Source organism: Peromyscus eremicus, chromosome 7 (assembly GCF_949786415.1).
Source record: "Peromyscus eremicus chromosome 7, PerEre_H2_v1, whole genome shotgun sequence".
In the NCBI taxonomy this organism is placed as follows: Eukaryota; Metazoa; Chordata; class Mammalia; order Rodentia; family Cricetidae; genus Peromyscus; species Peromyscus eremicus.
The window spans coordinates 113,306,228-113,328,192 of record NC_081422.1 but is presented as its reverse complement, the minus strand read 5'-3'; the positions used below and the strand labels follow the sequence as shown (position 1 = coordinate 113,328,192).

The following is a 21,965-nucleotide window of genomic DNA, read 5'->3' as shown; positions in this document are numbered from 1 at the left end:
CCAGCACTCAGGAGATGGAAGCAGAGGACAGCGAGTATGAGGCCAGTGAGACCATATCTCAAAACAGAGAAAAAGAGCTCAAGTGATAAGTAAATAAAATTGGACATGGTGGTGCACACCTTTAATCCCAGCACTCAAGAGGCAGAGGCAAGTAGATCTCTGTGAGTTTGAGGCCAGCCTGGTCTACAGCGTGAGTTTCAGGACAGCCAAGGGTACATAGAGAGATCCTGTCTCAAAAAAACAAGGTGATGGGGGAAGGTAAATAAATTCCATCTCCTTCATACAATAAAATATTGTACACAGTATGTATAATATATATAAATTCATAAACTTGAGAAAAAGAACACTTTCACACAAACCATTTACATGAAGTTTAATATAATACACATATATGATATATTGTTACCATGCATTTAATATGTAAGAACATGAGAGACAATACACATCACATTTAGGGTGGTGATTGACTTGGAGTGACTGTAGCACTATGGGTGGTGGTTTTGTGAGTTACCTGTGGTGGTAGATGGCAGGCAAAACCACAGTGGGAGCCATCATTTGGGTCCATGGCTTAACCTCTATATATCTGTTTTCTTATTTATACAATGAGAATAATAAATGTTATATATCACACAAAGCTGCTGTGAGGATCAAATGGTAGAACTTAGGAGAAACACTGTAGGAGTGCCCACCATAGCATATGGCAAACTTCAGTCCAGTCTTTACTACTACTCTTTTGTGAGAATGAGTACAACAGCATTGGAAGCCAGTAGGAAAGATGCTACTGTTTTGTTTTGTTTGAGGCAGGTCTCATGTAGCCCAGGCTGGCCTTGAACTCACTATATATCTGAGAATGACCTTGAACTCCTAATTTTCCTGCCCTACCCCTCAGTTCTGGGATTATAGGCATGCACCATCATGCCCAACTCTTAAATTATTTCTTAACTTAAAAAATAAAAGATAAAAAAATAAATGACAAGCCAGGGAAATCGCAGCAGTCCATGTAGCAGACTGGGAGGTAACATCTGTAATCTAAAAAGGACAATTCAAAAATAAACAAACACTATAATCAGACCATCAGCAAAGGCTCTGAACAGCAATTTGGCAAAAGAAGAAATATGAAAATAAAGGAATGGCTGATAAAACAGCTGTGTGCTGGGAACAGAAACAGGATTAGCAGGTAGAAGGAGACAGCAGTCTCACACTGCTCATGGAGTCGGTTAAAACCTGTCTCTAAGGACAGCTAGCCACATCAGAATCCCTAACAATGGTCATAGACACTTCCATTTCTGAAACTCTACCCTATGAAAGGAATTGAACAATATGCTGCAAAATGCTATTTATTACGACAGTCTTTCTAACAGAAAATTATCTGTCATGGAGAATTGGTTAAACTAGTATGGCATATTTCTGCCATAGAATATATCACAGATATAATAACAATAATAATAATAATAACAACAATAATAATAATAGAAAAGGACACTGTAAAATGTGTTTAATTAGCATGGAAAGCGGCCACAGTGTCAAATGTTAAGTTCAGGTTTACAGTGTGAATCGTGTAGTCTCAGGAAAGAGGTCAAGTTCAAGACTGGTCTGGGCTGTGTGAAACCCTGTCTCAAAGAAACCCCCTTTTTTAAAAAAGTTTTTTAAATTGTTTGTGTATGTTTTGCCTATATGTGCACCACATGTGTGCAGTTCCCAAGGAAGCCACAAGAGAGCATCTTACTCCCTGACCTGCTGTTACATCCTGTTATGAGCTACCATTTGGGTCCTGGAACTTGAACTTGGTACTCTAGAAGAGCAATCTGTGCTTTTAACGGTAGAATCATCTCTTCAAACACCAAATCCACTGCTTAAGTTTCCCCAGAAGTCTCACAGTTGCTGGGATGTCTCCATCAGCACTGATAGGAAAGCCTCCTGCTGAGGAGTCAGGGGAAGTGAGAAGCCATACTCAGAACCCACCGAACATCCAGGGCTTTTCAGGTCTGAAGCAGCCCTTGCCTGGGTCTTGCCCTCTCAGCCCCACTCAGGAGTGGGGTACATGCTGCTGACGGTCACCATGGTGCTTTCGGTGCTCCACATGAGCACCCACTTCACACTCCTTAACCTAACTCTTGGATATCTTTGTCCCATTTCGTATATGGGCTCACTCAGGTGGAGAGGCTGGGCTAAGATCACAGAGCATCAGAGCTTTCTTTGTACTACACATCTGGTTGTCATTCTGTGTTACTGTGCACATCATATACATCAGCTCTACTCTTGTGGCTTTAGCATGCATGATGTGACCCTGGACAAGGAGAAGATCTGAGGCCAGATTTCAGGCACTTTTCAAGTTTAGCCAGAGTCACCTGGGAAGTATTAAAAAGCCCCTGTATGGAGCTGTAGACATGGCTCACATGTTAAGAACATTTGCTGCTCTTGTAGAGGACTGGAGTTTAATTACCATCACCCATATCCAGTGGCTCGCAATAGCCTGTAACTCCAGCTCCAGAGGAGCCAACGCCCTCTTCTGGCCTCCATGGGCACTACACTTACATGCACATGCCCACACATAGACACGTAATTAAAAATAAACTCTTTTTAAGCCCCTGTATCTGAGCTGCCCTCCAGCCCAAGGTCTCTAGGGCAGGATCAGGCCTCTCCCATTTCAAGGCTTCCTGGGTGTTTCCAGGGTATACAAAGGATAGCCAACCTGTGCTCCCAAACAGTATCTAGTCAGAAGGAAGATTCAGTAGGTCTGGGGTTCCCCAGATTGAGTATTTAACAAAGTTCAACAGATGTTGCTGATCCCCGAAGGATCCTTTGTTTTTGGTCTTAAACGCCTCTTTGGTCTTTTTCTTCTCAGTTATCTTGCTAGCCAGACAGCTAGGAACTTAGGTAAAATGGGGAGCAAGAGCCTTTACTGGCCACTGCTCCCTGAACTGAGGAATAACACTCAGGAGACCCTCAGACAGGCCTTAGAAAAGCACCCGTTCTCATGTGCCCAGGCAGGTTCTAGGGAAGTCCAAGCCTATTGCTGAAGGAAGCGGGCAGCCAGTGGCCCCTCCTAGAGGCTCTCAGGGAAGTTGAGTGCTTTATGGGGGGGTCTGAGGACAGCTGAGTGAGAACTAAGACTGGGCACATAAGGCTCCCTCAAGACGTGGAAAGGAGCTTAGTGGTGCCCGATGGGGGACGTGGTAGCCTGCAGGTCAAAAATCTAACTGCCGCTTATTCCAGAGAGAGAAGACTTGATACATATGCCCAGATGGTGCTTATGCTGTGAGGGGGAAGGGACCAAGAAATGTGCTTAAAGGGACCTATTACACACCTCAGGAAGCACCAGGGACTTGGTGACTTTTGAACAGGCCTGAAGGGAATGAGTCTTGTGGGTGGGTGGAGTAGAGAGATGCGGAGGCCTGTGGGTTGGGGTCTGTGACATGGAGAAACTGTGAAACAGGCTTATGTGCTTGTGGTGGGTCAGAGGGCAGGCCATGTATTTGGGTGGAGCCTGGAGGACGTTGAGGTCCCCTCTAGGAAACAATTCTTTCTGGGCAGTGAGGAGGGGCTGGTCTGTGGCAAGGTCCCCCTGGCCCACCTCCTCAGAGCCCCGTCCGAGCAGAGAGGGAGGGAAAGCCATGCTGGCCTCTGCTTTGGGCAGAGTTCCCTGAGGGTACTCAGGCCAGACGGGCTCCCTGCTGATGGCTGACCCCAGGGTGCGCCTTTCACTCCTGTGTCTTGATGCCTGCTGCAGGCCTGGTGCGGTTCCCAGGGCACTCTCTCTATCACTTCCCTTCCAGAAGCCCGCTGAGTGTCTCTCAGGCCAGTCACCATCTCCTCCCCATGGCCAAGCTAGCTCCTATGGACCCTGACTTCACAACTATGACCTCAGCAGACATACCCTCCTCTGGAGATCATACCCTGTCAGTCTGGCATCCTTCAGAGTCTTGGGTTGTGTCATGGCTGCCCACCAACACCACAGGCTCCTGTGTATCAGACTCTATAGGCCGGTGTCAGGCCGTGTAGTCGTGAGTCAACAAACCCAGGGGAGCCAGCCTCTGTCCCTCACGAATGCCCCTGGGAGAGCACATCCAGCCTTGGACATTGCAGCGTGATACTGCCACCTAGGAAGTTCACACTCAAAAACCAGGAGATTAAAAAATGCTTTTAATCTCAAGTTTCAAGTTTACTTTTTGTGTTGGGCCTCAGCCACATGTGGGTTGGGTTTTTGGATGAGTTTTTTAAAATACACATAGGCCAGCGATTTGGCTCAGTGGGTAAGAGTCCTTGCTTTGCAAGGCCAAGGACCTGAGTTCAAATACCCAGGGCCCACATGAAAAGCCAGGCATGACCTGGAGTAGTGGCGCACGCCTCTGATCCTGGCACTCAGGAGGCAGAGGCAGGCGGATCTCTACAAGTTCAAGGCCTAGTCTCAAGGGTGTAAGAGCAATAGATTAGGATGCCCGATGTTCTTCTATGACCTCCACACGTGTGTATACCACATACCACATACCACACACACACACACACACACACACACACACACACACACACACACACACATTAAACCCACAAGTACCCTAGAGCAACGCCTGCACATTGCCAGCCCCTGGGGAGGCAGTGGCTGGTTGCTATTACAGGGAGCTTGTAGATGAGAGAAAGCTTGGGAAACCTGGTGAAAGGCAGAAGCAGGGGCCCTGAGCTCCTGGAGTGCTGTGAGGATGCTGTAGCTGCCCCAGCTTCCCCTGCAGGTGGCCATTAGACGTCATGTCTGCAGAGCCCATGATGAATGCGGGCTGTTTGTGAGCTGATGAGCCTGGCGAGGAGCCCAGAGGCCTGAGGGGAGACACTGGCAGGACAAGAGTCAGGAAGCAGGGTGCTTGCTGGCAGGGTCTCCAGCCCACACTTGGGGACCCGCTGACTCCTGCTGTCCCTTCAGGTCTTCACAGGGATCTTCACAGCAGAGATGACCTTCAAGATCATTGCCCTTGACCCCTACTACTACTTCCAGCAGGGCTGGAACATCTTTGACAGCATTATCGTCATCCTTAGTCTCATGGAGCTGGGGCTGTCCCGCATGGGCAACCTGTCTGTGCTGCGTTCCTTCCGCCTGGTACGTGCCTGGACCACCGCAGAGGGGAGGAGCAGGGGCTGGGAACACCACCTCTGTAGCCACTATCCAAATACTCTTGCTTTGCTCTGTCCTGCTCTGATGATGGCAAGACATTTGTTGAGTGTCTCTGGGTGCCTCGCCCAGCAGCATGGGAGACAATTGATAGTTGCGTGTACAGGATCCAGGAGTGGGGTCATATGGCAAGTTAACAGGCATGGCCAGATCTGTGGGTGGCTCATTCTGAGCATTGCCTACTGAAATGGCTTTTTTTTTTTTTTAACTTGGAAGTGCTTACATTACCTAGGATCTTGCTAAACTGCAGAGGCAGATTCAGTGGGTTGCAGATGTCGCTGAATCTTCTGTCTGTGGATCACATTTGGCGCTTAGAATACCTGAGGTCCTTCTGGGCCTGGTGGTGTGGCCAGGGAAGGCTTCCTGGAAGAGGAACTTGCAGCTCCAGTGGGGATGGAAAGTCCAGTCTATAGGTTCTAATGCTGACCCCGTTCTTATGAGCCAAGGAACTCACAGAAGTCACTTTACCTTTAAGGACCAAAGGAGGGTGGTGACTATGCCAACCTCGTGTGGTTATCAGAAACTCAGATTAAGTCAGTCCCTCCTAAGCACAGGCCTGGGACACCCTGGGTGCCCAATAAATATGGAGCACCCACCATCTTTCTCTGTGATGACTGAGAGGCAGGAAAGGTAGCCGTGAGTCAGATGGCTGGAGAGTTCGATGGAGGAAGGGCGCCCCAGGCTGGGAGAATCCACAGGGCAGCCCGTGGCAATGAGAGTGGGGAAGTGTGGGGGCAGAGAAGAGATGGGCTGGAGCGCAGGAGGCTGTCCAACAACTGCCAAAAATCAGCAGTAATCCCCTAAGAGAAACCAGTTGGGGGAACAAGACCTCCCAGGGCTTTCAGGCGGGAGCTGGGGGCATAACAGCATCCATGACCCAGACCCGTTACAGAGACACCCCCTCTCCCTCCTTTCTCAGCTGCGAGTCTTCAAGCTGGCCAAATCCTGGCCCACCCTGAACACACTCATCAAGATCATTGGGAACTCCGTGGGGGCCCTGGGCAACCTGACGCTGGTGCTGGCCATCATTGTGTTCATCTTTGCTGTGGTGGGCATGCAGCTCTTTGGCAAGAACTACTCAGAGCTGAGGCACCGCATCAGCGACTCCGGCCTCCTACCCCGTTGGCACATGATGGACTTCTTCCACGCCTTCCTCATCATCTTCCGCATCCTCTGTGGAGAGTGGATCGAGACCATGTGGGACTGCATGGAGGTGTCCGGGCAGTCACTATGCTTGCTCGTCTTCCTGCTTGTCATGGTCATTGGCAACCTTGTGGTGAGTCCACCAAGGGCTTCATAATGTACACTCACCCACCTACCCATCCATTTACCTCCATTTCCTTCTGTCTAGCCAGTCACCTAGCTGTCTATCAAACCATCCACCTTCCCATAAGCCTCTGGTCCGCCTACCATTCATTCATTGCTCATTTACCCATCTTTCCCTTTCTACTCTACTATCCATTCATGCACCTGTGCACACACTTACCCAGCCACCTATGCACTTATCATAAGCATGCCTACTCATTTACCCATTCATTGTCTCATCTACCTACTCATCAATATGCTCACCTATTCGGCCATCTACTCACTTGGTCATCTATTCACTACCCACCTTTTCATCAGTCTGTCTACTTAGTTACCAATCCTCCCATCCATGTGTTCATTCATTTACCAGTCATTCATCCATTAGTCACATCTACTCGTTCACTCATCTGTCTACCACCTTCCCATTCACACATACACATTCATGCCTGTTCATATACCCACCCACCCACCCACCCACCCACCCACCCATTCATCCCCCATTCATCTACTCTCTTCTCTGCCCTCCACTCATTCATCCACCCCATCCATCAACCTCCCCATACATCCCACATTCACCATTCCCATCCACCTAATTTATCCATCCAACAAGCTGTTCACTTAGCCATTGACTCACTCATCCTTCTACTCATCCATCCTTCTTTGCAGTTTGCTCATTCATTCATCTGCACACTCATCTACAAGTGCATTTGTTACTTGCTTGTTTTTAATTCATTCGTTTGTTGACTTGTCCCCCGTTACCAGTGAATTACTACTTGGTTCTCTGCTCAGAGTAACAAAGACTTGCAAGTATTTCTGACATGCCAAACATTATGCCGGTTGTTGGTGGGTATACAGAGGGAAGCATGGCCTAGCCCAGATACTGGTGGTGCTCATGAACTTGAGAGATGTAGAGAAATAACCCTCAGCCAGAAATAACTGATCAGTGCCCCTAAGGAAGAGTCCGTGAGTGTCCTTCCTCCCCAGCTAGGGAAGTTAAGGGAGGTTTCCAGCCCAGAAGAGACGAGGTTAAAGTGACTCATCGGCTCAGGACAAGAACCGCTTTATTGGTCACATAGGTGACCAACACAGGACCAACACTTGCATGGTCCACTGTGAATGCCATGTCCCCCATGGACAGCACAGTGTCACACCAGCATATAGGGAGGTTTGGATCCACTTTCCAGCCTGCCGTGGGCTGAGAACTATGGGTTACAAAGCCGTTCCCCAAACCTGCCTGTTTTCACTATCCATGTGCCTCAGCCGGGCCAAGCCAGAACCCAACAGATTGTCCACCCCCTTGTCCCCAGACTAAAGCTCAGAGCCCAGAGAGGAATCAGTGCACAGTGTCACTCAAAGCAGCCTCCCCTTGGGGTGGAGCCTCATCTAGTCCCTACCTGGCTCCAGGGGCTGCCAGACTTTTGTGTTCCAAAAAGAAAGCAAATGTGCCCGGCACTCACCTGATGCCAGCACTCAGCTCGCCTGATGCCCGGCTGAGCCGTCCCTCACCAGAGTCCTGCCATTTCTGAGCAGATCTGCCTGGGGACAGAAGATTAGAGGCTCTGGAGGAGGGAAGCTACTGCTTCCCACGCTGCTGCCTCGGGAACTGGGCCGCTGCTGGGGCCAGCCATGTGGGTGGAAACAAGCTTGCTACTGAAATGGGGGAGTGATCAGGCAAGGCTGGGGCCACGCGTGATTGACGGGGAAGCCCTGGAAGAACGAGCTTCGGAAGCTGGAGATGGAAGGCCCTTGGGTGCTGAGTGGGTGGACAAGGCCTCCTGCCTTGCCTGGAGCTTGGACCCAGGACTCTTAGGGACGAGGCATGGGTGAGGGATATGGGTCACAGGGAGAACTCTCAGTGGGCAGAGGAGCAGAGGCGGAGGGCCAGGGTTGAGGTCAACATCAACAGCAGTTTTGATTAATACTGAATCCCTTGTCCTTGGTGAGGACGTGAAAAAGGTGGCCAGATGTCAGAAGCGGTCACTTCTCCACAGAATCGGCACGGAAGCACCTTTAGCTTTTGCTGGCCAGGGAATACGTGCTGCTTTTTTCTTTTCTTTTCTTTTCTTTTTTTTTAATCGAAGGCTTCTTACTGAGGCCTGGCCCTCTTCAGAATGTTCACCCCAGTTTTCTGGCAGATATGGAGTCCCTGTGGCAGGGTGCATCCCTGAGCAGTTTGGGAGAAGTGGGAGCAGGGCTCAGAGATGTGTCTGGCCACCCCTACAAGGGCCTCTTCAGCCGAACTCCTTCCTGGAGACTGAGAGAAGGTGCCAGGGGATTCTCACAGACCCACTGCCATCTTCCTCGCCTCCCATGGGACAGTACACCTTGTCCCATGACTCCGGGATGTCACACACCAACAGCAGGTCTGAGGTGTCTGAGTACGCCTGCCTTCCTTACTGCTTTCTGCCATCGTCCCTTCTCTGCTCCCTTTCCTGTGACCATCTTAAGACACAGGCAGAATGAGTACTCTGTTAGCAGCCACACATGCTGCGCAGATAGTCCGCTCTGTGGGGAACCAAAGCTAATCACTTCCCTTTTACCCACAGACTCACCAGCCCTTTCAAAGCCCTTAGAGGTGGGAGTAGTTTCTTTGGGGGCCCCCTCTGCCTTGTCTCTGACTCCCCACTTCCCAGGAGGGATCCCTGGGCCCACCCATCCCCTGTGTCCCATCTGCCCATTAGTCCAAAGGCAGGAGGGGACTGGGAAGGGAGAGGGAGGCCCATGTTGAGGCTGCTGGTGCCCGGTTAAGGCTCTCTCCAGTCTCCCTGTGTGACCTGGAGCAAGCCCCTAACTGTCCCCATCTGTGGCTCTCTTCTTGACCCTGAGCTAAAATACAAGGGACCTGGATCTGAAAGTTTTCATTCTGGTTGTCTGGACCTTTTGCAGATGAAGCTTCCATATGCAAGAGAAGGAGAGGGGTAGGTGAGAGCCCAGGGCTCTGTGCTTCTTGTCGTCAGCAGTATTCAAAGTCTCCTAAGGCCTCAGTTTCCCCTCCATGATCAGTGCCTGGGTGAACTTGACCCATTTCCTCAACAGGTCTTGAACCTCTTCCTGGCCTTGCTGCTCAGCTCCTTCAGTGCAGACAACCTCACCGCCCCTGACGAGGATGGGGAGATGAACAACCTCCAGCTGGCCCTGGCCCGCATCCAGCGGGGCCTGCGCTTCGTCAAGCGGACCACCTGGGACTTCTGCTGCGGGCTGCTGCGGAGGCGACCTAAGAAGCCAGTGGCTCTTGCCACCCACAGCCAGCTGCCCAGCTGTATTACGGCCCCCAGGTCCCCGCCACCCCCAGAGGTGGAGAAGGCGCCCCCAGCCCGCAAGGAAACACGATTTGAGGAAGACAGGCGGCCCGGCCAGGGCACCCCCGGGGATACGGAGCCAGTGTGTGTGCCCATCGCCATGGCTGAGTCAGACACTGACGACCAGGAGGAGGATGGAGAGGACAGCCTTGGCACCGAGGAAGAATCCAGCAAACAGGTAAGCCCTTGTCCTGATGGGGCAGCCACCCGCTTTGCAGGGTCCAGAACACAGCTACTAGCCTCAGCCAGACTACCTCAGCAGTGGCATGGTGGGGAGAAGACAGGCCAGCCCCATAACAGCTGGTCTCCCAGAAAGGTGCCAAGTCCAGCTGTTACCCACCCATCCATCCCCAGCTAACTGTACAGACAGAGAAAGTGAGACATGGATAGGCATTCTTCATGAATGCCTCTCTCTGCCCAGCCCCCAACTCTAACTGTTGTCTGGCACCAGGACCAGCAGGGACAAATGTCTGAGTGAGAGAGGGCTATGCCTTGGTGACCTGCAACTGTCCCTTCCCCTCCTCCCATGCCTGAGGCCAATTCTGGGATTTAAAAATAAGCATCCCTGAGATGGAGGGGTGTCAGGAACAGCACTATCTTATCTCCTACCCTGTTAGTTTTAACACTTGGGACCAGAGTCTGGCCCAGACAGAGTGTCTGCCCCTCAGGTTTCCCTTGACCTAAGCTGGGCTGTATGGCTGCTCCTCAGGTCTCTAGGTCAAGCATGCCCAATGGCCCTTCCTGGCCGATTCCTCAGCTGGCACTAGGTGGGCCTGGCCCAGGAGAACGAGGCTTGGTTCTGCCTCCTGCCTCCGATGACTGCAGAGTCCAGCCGTGGCCCTTGTAGCCGAGTTATAGAGCTGTAGGAAGGTAGGGGTACTAGGACCACAGCTTCCACCATTTCCTGTATTGGAGCAGAATTCTGGCTGTTCCTCCTCTTCCCTTTACCCTTGGGACCAGCACAAGTGTGTGTGTGTGTGTGTGTGTGTGTGTGTGTGTGTGTGTGTGTGTGTGTGTGTATGTGTGTGTGTGTGACTTGTGGGAATCAGTGCAGGCAAACTGAAGTATCTTGTGGACTTGAGAAGTCAGCACATCCTTCTAAGTAGAGTTGGTAGCACTCGTGGGACATCATGGTTCAGCTGTGCTCTTTCAGGGAGTCTGAATTGGAGAGGTTTATGCTGAGCTTTGGCTATGTGTCCTTTGCCCATACTCATCAAGAACCTCTCACTTACTGACTCACATCAGCTGATGAAGAGGCCTTCAGTAGATAGAGGTTCATGAAGATGCCAGGAAGAGGTGGGCAGAGGCTGAAACCCACAAAGCCACGGCCCTGGAGGCCCTCTGCCTGGGTGTTTAGGCTCTGCTCATGAGATCTTTTCAGCAGGAATCCCAGGTTGTGTCTGGTGGCCAAGAGCCCCCTCGGGAGCCCAGGGCCTGGAGCCAGGTGTCAGAGACCGCATCCTCTGAAGCCGAGGCCAGTACGTCTCAGGCAGACTGGCAGCAAGAGCCGAAAGCGGATCCCCGGGCCCCGGGGTGCAGTGAGGTAACAGTGGGGTCTGCTGCTGGGGCTGGAGCCAGGCCATGAGGCCACGGCACAGGCCCGACATTTGCTAAGGGGAACCACAGCCAGTGTCACAGACAGCATGGAGACCCATTGCAGAGGAGGGTGGGGGACCAGTGTCCTGACAGGGAGAGATGGTGCCCACCCCAAGGCCAGGAGAAAATTGTGGAACCAAGCAGCTGAGAACTCTGAGGCAGGACTAAGCCTGAATGAAGTTCCATGTTCGCCCTCCCCCATGCTGTGCTCTTGTGTTCTTCTACCATTTGGCGAGCGTTTGTCCTGTGAGGACTTGATCGATCTCTCCGAACAGTCCTGGCTGTATCAGTCACCTGCTGCCTCATCCCTGCAAATGTTGGGGGGGGGGGGGGCGGGGGAGGCAGCCTGTCATCAGGATTTACTGTGGCCGCAAAAAGGCTTTACTCTGAATTAACTACCACCTACTTGTGTAGTTGGCTTATTTTATTCTTTGGGGGCCCACCACCCAGCTCCCAAATAAATACATGGAGACTTATTCTTTCTTATAATGCCTGGCCTTAACTTGACTTGTTTCTAGCCAGCTTTTCTAACTTAAATTATTCTGTTTCTCTTTAACTACATTTTGCCTCTGGGTTTTTTACCTTTCTTTATTCTATGTATCTTTCTTTCCTTCTTACTCTGTGGCTGGCTGGGTGGCTGGGTGGCTGGGTGGCTGGGTGGCTGGGTGGCTGGGTGGCTGGGTGGCTGGGTGGCTGGGTGGCTGGCCCTGGCCTCTTTCTCTCCTCCTTTTCTCACGCCTTGCTCCCTTCCCTAGATTCCTCCTCCTATTTATTCTCTCTGCCTGGCAGCCCTGCCTATTTCTCTCTCCTGCCTATCTATTGGTCATTCAGCTCTTTATTAGACCAATCAGGTGTTTTAGGCAGGCACAGTAACACAGCTTCACAGAGTTAAACAAATCAACACAAAAGAATGCAACACATCTTTGCATCATTAAACAAATATTCCTCAGCATAAATGAATGTAACACATCTTAAACTAATATTCCACAACACACTTGGGAGCTTTTCTGTTTAAAAAAAAATAAAATCTACATCTCTCGTTTCACATGAAAACTGAAGAGTAGTGCTACCACGATGTAGACAGGTGGTAGCCATCCCCCAGCCTCAGGCTGGAGCTTTCTGGTTTGCTGTACCACCACCCTCCTAATCGCATGTGTGACCTGCCCGGCTCCTCTGCACATCTGGGTTTTGAGCACCCAAGCCCAGGGACCTGTGTCCTGGCTAGCCACCCTGCTCAGCCTCACTTGCTTCAAGCATGTGGAAGGGAAGTCATGTGTTCAAAGAGAGTGCTGGGTACCATTCATTTTCCTGTGTCCTGTGACCTGTGACCTCACTCCACAGCCCAATGCTTGTGACTTTGGTCCCATAAGAAAGGCCCTAGGATGCTCCACCATCATTGGCAGTCATGGGTGGTCCTGGAGCACGAGTCCCTGGTGGACTGTGTCCTGACTGCAGGTCACAGCCCCTCCCTGGATGGTCTAACACTTGACGTGTGGAGTAGGAGGGTTCCGAATGCGAAGCCTTGGGAGGGAGTGTGAGATTACTCAGAGCTTTGTGGCTTCCTCCCTCCAGATGTGTGCAGTCCCGGAAGAAGAAGAGAGAAAAATGCTAGCATGTTCCCAGGGGAAGGACTTCTTCCAGACTGGGCATGTAGCTGGGTTGGTAGAATGCTCGCCTAACACTCGCAAAGCCCTGGGTTTGATCCTCAGCACTGAACAAACTGGGTGTGGTGACCCACAGCTGGAGGCAGGAGGATCGGATGTTCAGGGTCAACAGCAGCTGTGCAGTGAATTCGAGGCCGCCTGAGCTGCATGAGACCCTGTCTCAGAAAGAAGAGAGGGAAGGGGGGAAGGCTTCCTCCCTCCTGCAGTAGGATCCTGAGAACTCTTCTGCCTGATGGCCAGCCGCTCCTTAGACAGCTCTGTGTCTGCAAGGCCCTGCCTGGTGTAGCCTCAAGAGCATGGGGACCACAAGACAGAGCCCCAACCCTCTGCCCACTCCGAACAGCAGGCTCTCCCCTCCCCTGAGACCTGGTCGTTTTCTGCCACAAACCTCAGAAGTAAAAAAACAGGAGGTCCAGATATGGGCATGGTGACTCACCCAAGGAAGGGGAAGAAGGCCACATAGCCGGGCTCTGGCATCCAGTCCAGGGCCTGAGCCTAGACAGGCCTTCTGCAGCCGGCTGAGATAGGAGTGAGGCTGGGTGGGAGCAGATGGGGCGTTCCTTTCTCCACGGAAGCCCTTCTGATTCTTCTATCTTAAGGTTCTGTTCCCCAGAAGGAGAGGTAGGGAAAGGGACTCTGTGTAAATGACTCATGGGGGCAGTGCTCCCCGGAGAGGCCAGGAGGGGCACAGGAAGCAGATGGGGAGAAGAAAGGAGCTAGGCCAAGGCCAGAGGCGGGTTCGATGGCGTAGACTTCAGCATGTGACAGTGAGGAACTGCAGAGTATTGAGCCAGACCCTGTGATGTCCTACCATAAGGCCTGTGGTAACCAGCCAGGCTCTCCATTCACCAACTAAACTGTTCTGGAGGGGCCAGCTAAGCCACAGGGCTCACCTTGGTAGGATCTACCTACCCACAGATCCTGGCATTGCCCACAGCCACAGCGGCACAGACACTCACAGGCTCTCATATCCTAGAGCAGTGGTTTTCGACCTTCCTAACACTGCGACCCTTAGTACAGTTCCTCATGCTGTGGTGTCCCCCAAACATAATGGTTATGTTCATTATTTCAAAACTGTTACTTTTGTTGCTACTTCATAACTGTAGTTTTGCTACTGTTATGAATTATAATGTAAATAAATATCTGTGTTTTCCGACGGTCTTGGGCGACCCTATGAAAGAATAATTGGACTCCAAAGGGATCTCAACCCACAGCTTGAGAACTTCTGACCTAGAGCCTCCCTGGGAACCAAGGTCTAGGGTCAAGGAGGGAAGGTTCCAGCACTTTCTCAGACACACTCCAGGCTCCACCCCCACCCCAAAACCTACGCGAGCTGGGTGGGGAGCATGGGCTGTTGTTGGCATGTTCTCTGCATGTCTGACCTGCTGCTGTGTGCCTGTGTCTTGGTTTTGATTCTGTTTGGGATGTGTGTCTGTGTACCAATGGGCGTCCCGTTGTCTCCTCAACCATGTCTGTCTTGTTCAAGCTAGATGAGTTTCTTTTCCTGGGGTTCTCCCAAAGCCCCTCATTCTCCCACATCCCAGCCCTAAATCCAGTAGACCAGAACCACAGACCCAGGAGTCCTAAAGCCAAGTCCTCACTCCATCCTCAATAAGAGGCTCTGTGACAGGCGTCAGCCCACTTCCACCTCAGATTCCCAGGGTGTGCAAAGAGGGGGGGCATCTGGACTCACCCTGGGCTACCCCAGATGCCAAGCTGGAGCTGGAGGCTGGTCCTCGGCCTGTGGTCATCCCTCCCCTCCCACGCCCCAGGCCCCCGAGGACAGTTACTCAGAGGGTTCCACCGCTGACATGACCAACACAGCCGACCTCCTGGAGCAAATCCCAGACCTTGGTGAAGATGTCAAGGACCCAGAAGACTGCTTCACTGAAGGTACTGAGCGGACAGGAGGACCAGGAGTCTACCCTCCTTTACTATTCCCCTGCAAAGTGGGTCATAGTGGTTCTGCCTACCCAGGGTGCAGGACTGGTCAGCATCACTAAGGGATGGTAGCACCGTGTTTGCGGTGTGCTCATTTAACCCAGTCCACCACGCCCTGCACCTAGGAGTCTTTCGCTGTCTATCCATGTGGGTGTGGTATATGGCCACGTTGGTGACGGACATCTGCAGCCTGTCAATGGGTGCATTTGGAGTGCAGCTGTGGTTTTCCATCCCACGCCACTTCAGGGCTGCCTGTCACTTAGGGCTTCACCAAGGCTCAGACACTGCAGAGATGAGGTAGATCATGGGAGATAAGTATTTCCAGAGTCCAGGCTGGCACCCATGCCATCCCCGGCCCTACCAATGCCCAGTCCAGTTGCCGATTGTGTGGCTCTGCAGAGAACACCCTTAGTCCTCCCACACAGATCCCTCACACCATGTACCCCACCGTCACAACCCTTCAATCATTCCCTCAAACATCTAGCCTCTGCCATCAGACCTGAGTGTTCACGGGCCCTGTCACCCTCCCCTATAGGCTGTGTCCGACGCTGTCCCTGCTGCACAGTAGACACAACGCAGGCCCCGGGGAAGGTCTGGTGGCGATTGCGCAAGACCTGCTACCGCATCGTGGAGCACAGCTGGTTCGAGACATTCATCATCTTCATGATCCTGCTCAGCAGCGGAGCGCTGGTACCTCTTGGGAATGTTGGGCTGGGCAGGGAGGACTGGAGGAGGAAGTGGGGGGAAGGAAAAAGAGGTCTCCAGCTAGAACACCTGGTCAGAAAGTGGGGCAGTGCCTCTGTTGGAGATGTGCTCCCCAGGCCCCCTGGAGCAGACAGGCTCATAAGCCTAACACCCACAGCATGTACGGAGGCCAGGCAAAAGGGCTGGCACCTGCCCTGTGTCCAGCCCACTGCCTTGTTCCACGAAAGGGAAATTATTTCCTCTGGCTCTCCAGCCTCCCACATTGGAGCTCATCCACCTGCCCTCTGCATCAGCCATGCTGTGAGGCTGTTAAACTCTAGCCATGACCGATGAGGCAGTACCGGCTCCACACCACGCCTGCCTTCTGGGGGCCACCAGCTGAACCGTGTAGTTCACACCTTGTCACATTCTGTGCGTACATCAGCTTCTATGGAAACGCCAGTCACTTACCCAAAGCTCCACCGTTCAAAAGCCTTAGATCTGGTGTGCAAACCCAGACAGTCGGATTCCTAGATCAGCTGTCCTGACCTTTCCTTTATTAAGTAGTCTTTTCTAAGCAATCTGTGTTTCTAGCCTTGGGGTCTTCCACTCTAGTTGGAGAAACCAGATTCAGCAGGTTTGAGATGTCAAAGATCAACACAGGCTAGAAGAGGGCAAGAATAGGTCAGAGGACTCAGTGATGAGAGCTGGGGCAGTCAGGGAGGACTCCCTGGAGTAAGCATGGAGGTCCACAATGGAAGATGGCCAAGGAGGAGCCTTGAGACACTCCAGAAATTCCCCATCTGTCTTGCAAGCATGCTGCTCTGGGTCTGTAGGCCTTCTACAAAGAGATGGGCCAGCCCTGGAGATGGTTCTGGGAGGTGTCAGTGAGCAGGGATGGGAATAATCCAGAGGAAGTGGGGAGCAAGCCGTTGTGTTGTTGGCAACATGCGAACCCTAATAGGGAGCACTGTGCATGCCCCTCCCTGCTTTAGAGTGGGCCTGGGGCCATGACTTGCAGCCCGCCTGCTGTTTTACCATTGGCAGCCTGAGCCAAGTCTCTGTAGGTTTCAGAGAAGTATGATTTGACAATATGTTAACAAGCTTTGTTTTTAAACAGCCACAAACAAGGGCGGCCAGAGCCGTTTAGTCTGGGCTGTGCAGGAAAATCTCAGGCTGGCATAAGTGAGGAGGAGTTTGGCAAGCATCTGGTGAATCTAATCAGGGTAGACAGCCAAACACTGTTGCTAAAAAACCGTGTCAATGATATATTGGGAAAAAGAAGTCTGAAGTGTTACTTAAAGTTATAAACTTGTTTAACAGAAAGCAAACTATATCCCTTCCAAAGTGCTGAGGGTGAAAAATTAAGAAAACGGATCTTTCAAGAAAAGAAAAAAAAAAAAAAAAAAAAGAAGAAGCAACAAGGAAGTGTAGAAAACAGAAAATGATATGGCCAAGCAAGACCAAGCGTATTTCAATAATAAGTGTAACTGGATAAAATTCACTTTTTAAAAGGAAAAGGACTCTGATCTTGAAAAATGTCAGCCTTGTACAACAAAGTGACTCAGAAATAGTAAACATGAAACAAAATTTAAGGGGGTTGAATATCCTTTATCCAAACTGCTTAGATCCAGAAATGTTTCAGATCTTGGAGGTGTGGGCATTTGAGACTATTTGCATAAACTAACCAATTGAGCAACCTAAACACAAGTTCCATAAATGCACAAAATTTGGAATTCGGTGTCAGCTCTCAAAAAGTTTCAGATTCCTTTTTTTTTTTTTTTTTTTTTGCATTAGGGATGTATACTAGTTGCTTTTCTCTTTGCTATGACAAAATAACTGACCAAGAGCCCCTTAAGGGAGGAAAGACTGGTTTAGGGTCACAGTGTAAGAGAGGGCAGCTCATCCTGGCTAGGGAGGCATGGCAGCCAGAGCACAAGGCTGCTTACCCACATCTGGGCTGATGGGAAAGCAGAAAGAGGTGACTTTTGGCCCTCATCTTGCTTTTTCCTTTCTTCTCCCCCCCCCCCCCGTGGGAATAATGCCACTCACTTCAGAGCAAGCAGATTAAACGCTCAGTTAATCCTCTCTGGAAACACACTTACAGATGTGGCCAAAGATGTTTCCATGGTGATTTTAGATCCAGTCAACTTAACAATGAAGATCTCGTGTGTGTGTGTGTGTGTGTGTGTGTGTGTGTGTTATTGTGTACATGTATGTGTATATGTGTGTGTCTCTGTGCATATCTCTGTGTATGTGTGCAGGTGTCCATGGAGGCCAGAAGTGGGCATCAGATCCCCCTGGAGTTACATGTGGTTGAGAGCTGCCCAGTGTGGTGCTGGGAACCAAACTGGTCCTGTACAAGAGCAGTGCATGCTTGCAAATAATGAGCCATCTCTCCAGTCCCCGCATTAAAATATTTTGAATAGCAATAGAATTATTTTCTTTCCTCAGAACAAATTACTTTCTCTCTCATTAACAGACATGACAACAGAAATCAGGGCGTTTCTTGGTGTGTTAATATAAAACAATGTTGAATTCAAGGTAAAAGGCTTGAAATAAGACAATGAAGGCCCCAACCTACAATTAAAATACAACTACTGGGGCTGGAAAGATGGCCCAGCAGTTAAGAGCGTGTACTGCTCTTACAGGGATTTCAGCCACGTGGAGTGGCTCACAACCGCCTGTGACTTCAGCTCCGGAGGACCCCAACACCTCTAGCCTCTGTGGACACCTGTACTCACACTCACATACTCTCCCCCACACCGACACACCACATATATGTAATTAAAAATAAAATACACCATCAACTGCATCAGTTGGAAAAATACATGTGAATAAATTCATGGAAAAATGCGGCTGTTGGAGCTGGAGAGGTGGCTAGCAGTTAAGAGCACTGGCTGTGCTTCCAAAGGACCTGGGTTTGATTCCCCACGTGGCAGCTCACAACCACCTGTAACTCTGGTCTCAGGGGATGTGCTACCCTCTTCAGGCTTCTGTGGGCACCAGGAATATGAGTGGTACACAGACATACATGCAGTTAACACTTACACACATAAAAATAAATAAAATAATTTTTTTAATTAAAAATACAATTATTATGATTATTGCTTGGGATTGCATGGCACTTAAAACTAAAGCAAAAAACCCCTGAGGGAAAACAGAAAAAAGCAATTGTTGTTGTTTTGGTTTTTTTGTTTTTTGTTTTTTGGTTTTTTTTTTACTCTTTTGGGGGCCTGCCACTCAGCTCCCAAAAATAAATACACGGAGACTTATTCTTATTTATGAATGCCCAGCCTTAGCTTGGCTTATTTCTAGCCATCCTTTCTTAAATTATCCCATCTACCTTTTGCCTCTGGGCTTTTACCTTTCTCTATTCTATATTCCTTTCTTTCCTTCTTACTCTGTGGCTGGCTGTGTGTGGCTGTGTGACTGGCCCTTGGCATCCTCCTCTTTTTGTCTTTCTCCTTCTATATATTCTCTCTGCCTAACAGCCCCGCCTATCCTTTCTCCTGCCCAGCTATTAACCATTCAGCTCTTTATTAGACCATCAGGGGTTTTAGACAGGCACAGTAACACAGCTTCACAGAGTTAAACAAATGCAACATAAAAGAATGCAACACATCTTTGCATCATTAAACAAATATTTCACAGCATAAAAGAACGTAACACATCTCTAACTAATATTCCACAACAGCAAGGTTTTTTTTTTCAAGATTTTTTTGAGTGACCAATTAATTGTTTGATATAAGAAATTAGAAATACAAGGCCAGTCACATAGCTCAGCAGGTAAAGGCCCTTGCCACACAAGCCTGACAACCTGAATTCCTTCCCCAAAACCCACATAAAGGTGGAAGGAAAGAATGAACTCTATAGGGTTATTCCCTGACTCCCACACACACTGGAACATGCACACTCACCAACCCCCTCTCCCATACAATTATCAATCAGTTAATAAAATTGTTTTAAAAATAGAAATGTAAGAACAAGACAATCCTGAGCAAACCAAAGGATCTGATTAATGAAATAAAATATAAATTAATGAATTAGAAAATAAATAGCAAATTGGCATAAAATTCTATAGCTAATTCCTTGAAAATAGAATCATAAATCACTAGCTAATCTAATTTCTCATGTTTCCCAGGATGGAGTTTATCACAATCGGAGAGAAGAAAATAATTCCATTGCTATTTAAATATTCTAATGTGGCAGCTGGAGAGACTGCTGGGTAGTTAATAGTGTTTGTGCTCTTGTACAGGACCAGAGTTTGTGTCCCAGCACTCATAGTGGGCAGCTCACAACCACATGTGACCCCAGAGGGATCTGATGCCCTCTTCTGGTTTCCATGGGCACCTTTACACACACACACACACACACACACACACACTTAAATAAAATAAAATGGGGCCTAAGGGAATGGTTAAGTCCTTAAGAGTGCTCACTGCTCTGGTAGAGAATCTAGATTTAGTTACCAGTACCTACGTGCAGCTCACCACCTTCTGTAACTCCAGTTTCAGGGATCTGACGCCCTCTTCTGACCTCTGTGGGCATTGCACTCACATGGTGCACAGACATACATGCAGCCAAAACACTCACATATGTAAATAAAAATAGATAAATATTTAAGAAAAAAATCTGAAAAATAGCCTAATGTGTGGAAAAATGGAAAGTACATATATTATTTCTGTTAAAACTAAAGCTGATTTCAAAACCTTCAAGAATATTGAAAAGAAGACACACCAGTTTTCAGACCTCAGACTCCATACTTAGAAATAATGGTGCATTTATCTGGTAAAATGCAAACTGAATCCAGTAATAGATTTTAAAGATTAGGTATATCACATATATATTCTAAAATGTCAAAATGATGATAATGCCTCAAAATCAATTTATGAGTAGAAAAAAGATAACATACAATTATCTAAATGAAGGCATAAAATCTGATGACGATAGAAATAAAACATTTTCTTAATTTACTGAAAAAGTCAATTGTTATCATTAGTTTCTGTCATCATTAGTAGTAAATCACTCAAAATGTTTTCATTAAAGTTAAGAATATGGAAAAAACATTTAACTACTTTCTAGTATTAATCATAATAATAATCATTAAGTACTTACCAGTGTAATTAATTAAGTATAATAAAGAAAATCAGTTGAACATAAAAGCAAGAATTGAAGCCTGGCATGGTATCACACCCCTTTAATCTCAGCATTCAGGAGGCAGAGGCAGGTGGATCTCTGTGGGTTCCACAACGGCCAGGTCTATTTTGCAAGTTCCAGGTCAGCCAGAGCTGTATAGTGAGACCTTGTCTCAAAAAAAAAAAAAAAAAAAAAAAAAAAAAAAAAAAAAAAAAAAAAAGAAAGAAAAGAAGGAAGAATTTAAAACCAGGCAACCAGGCTGGGAGGTGGCTCAGGGCAGAGTGCTTGCGCCAGGACCTGAGTTTGGGTCCCCAGCACCGGTGAAGCTGGATGTGTTAGTGCACATCTGTAATCCCAGCACTTCTTCAGCAAGATGGGAAGTGGAGGCCAGAAAACCCCTGAGGCTCGTGGGCCAGCTAGCCTGGCACACAGCAGCAAATTAGAAACCCCACCTCAAGCAACATGGAAGGTGAAGATTGACAGGGTTATCGGCGTGACCTCCACATGTATATGCTGCATTCACACACACAAACACGCACACACCTGAACACATATACATATAGCACACACACAAAAGATTAAAAAATAATGGTAGGCCTGGAGGGATGGCTCAGTGGTTAAAAGCACTTGCTGCTCTTGTTGGGGGCCTGTTTTTGATTCTCAGTGCCCATATGGTGACTCACAACCAACTATAACTCCAGTTCCAGGAGATCCTATGGCCTCTCTGAGGGTACTAAGCATGCATGTCGTACGTAGACACACATGTAAGCAAACACTCACATACATGCAGTAAAAGGCAGTCATAATAGAAGGTGGCGTTGAGGCTGCAGCTCAGTAACAGAGCACTGAGTGAGGGCTTGGGATTCGGCTCAGTGGCAGAACACTTGTCTAGAAACAGGTCGGGCCCTGGGCTCCATCCCAGCACCCAAAGGAACAAACAGAGCAGAAAGACCTTTGGCAGATCTAAGCAAACAGAGAAATGTCACATACAGTAAGATCGACTTCTGATTAGTGGATTTTATGCAGATTTTTTAATAAAATGTTGGGGCAGTTGACAAACCACTGAGAAAATTTTATTAAAATATATATTTACTTTTAGCCGGGCGGTGGTGGCGCACGCCTTTAATCCCAGCACTCGGGAGGCAGAGCCAGGCGGATCTCTGTGAGTTCGAGGCC

General features: G+C 49.2%; 1 protein-coding gene across 7 annotated transcripts in view; it reads left to right on the top strand.

Annotated features, from left to right (window-relative positions):
- Scn5a (sodium voltage-gated channel alpha subunit 5) overlaps window positions 1-21,965 on the top strand; it is an 80,790-nt gene that overhangs the window by 38,853 nt on the left and 19,972 nt on the right. For 4 of the 7 annotated variants that reach the window (XM_059268885.1, XM_059268889.1, XM_059268890.1 and 1 more), the window contains exons 14-19: window positions 4,916-5,089; window positions 6,081-6,437; window positions 9,503-9,943; window positions 11,150-11,308; window positions 14,798-14,918; window positions 15,502-15,656. In XM_059268885.1, the coding sequence (XP_059124868.1) occupies window positions 4,916-5,089; window positions 6,081-6,437; window positions 9,503-9,943; window positions 11,150-11,308; window positions 14,798-14,918; window positions 15,502-15,656 (1,407 nt within the window). Of the gene's footprint in view, window positions 1-4,915; window positions 5,090-6,080; window positions 6,438-9,502; window positions 9,944-11,146; window positions 11,309-14,797; window positions 14,919-15,501; window positions 15,657-21,965 lie in introns of all 7 variants that reach the window. The other 3 variants (XM_059268883.1, XM_059268888.1, XM_059268884.1) reach the window with 1 other exon arrangement.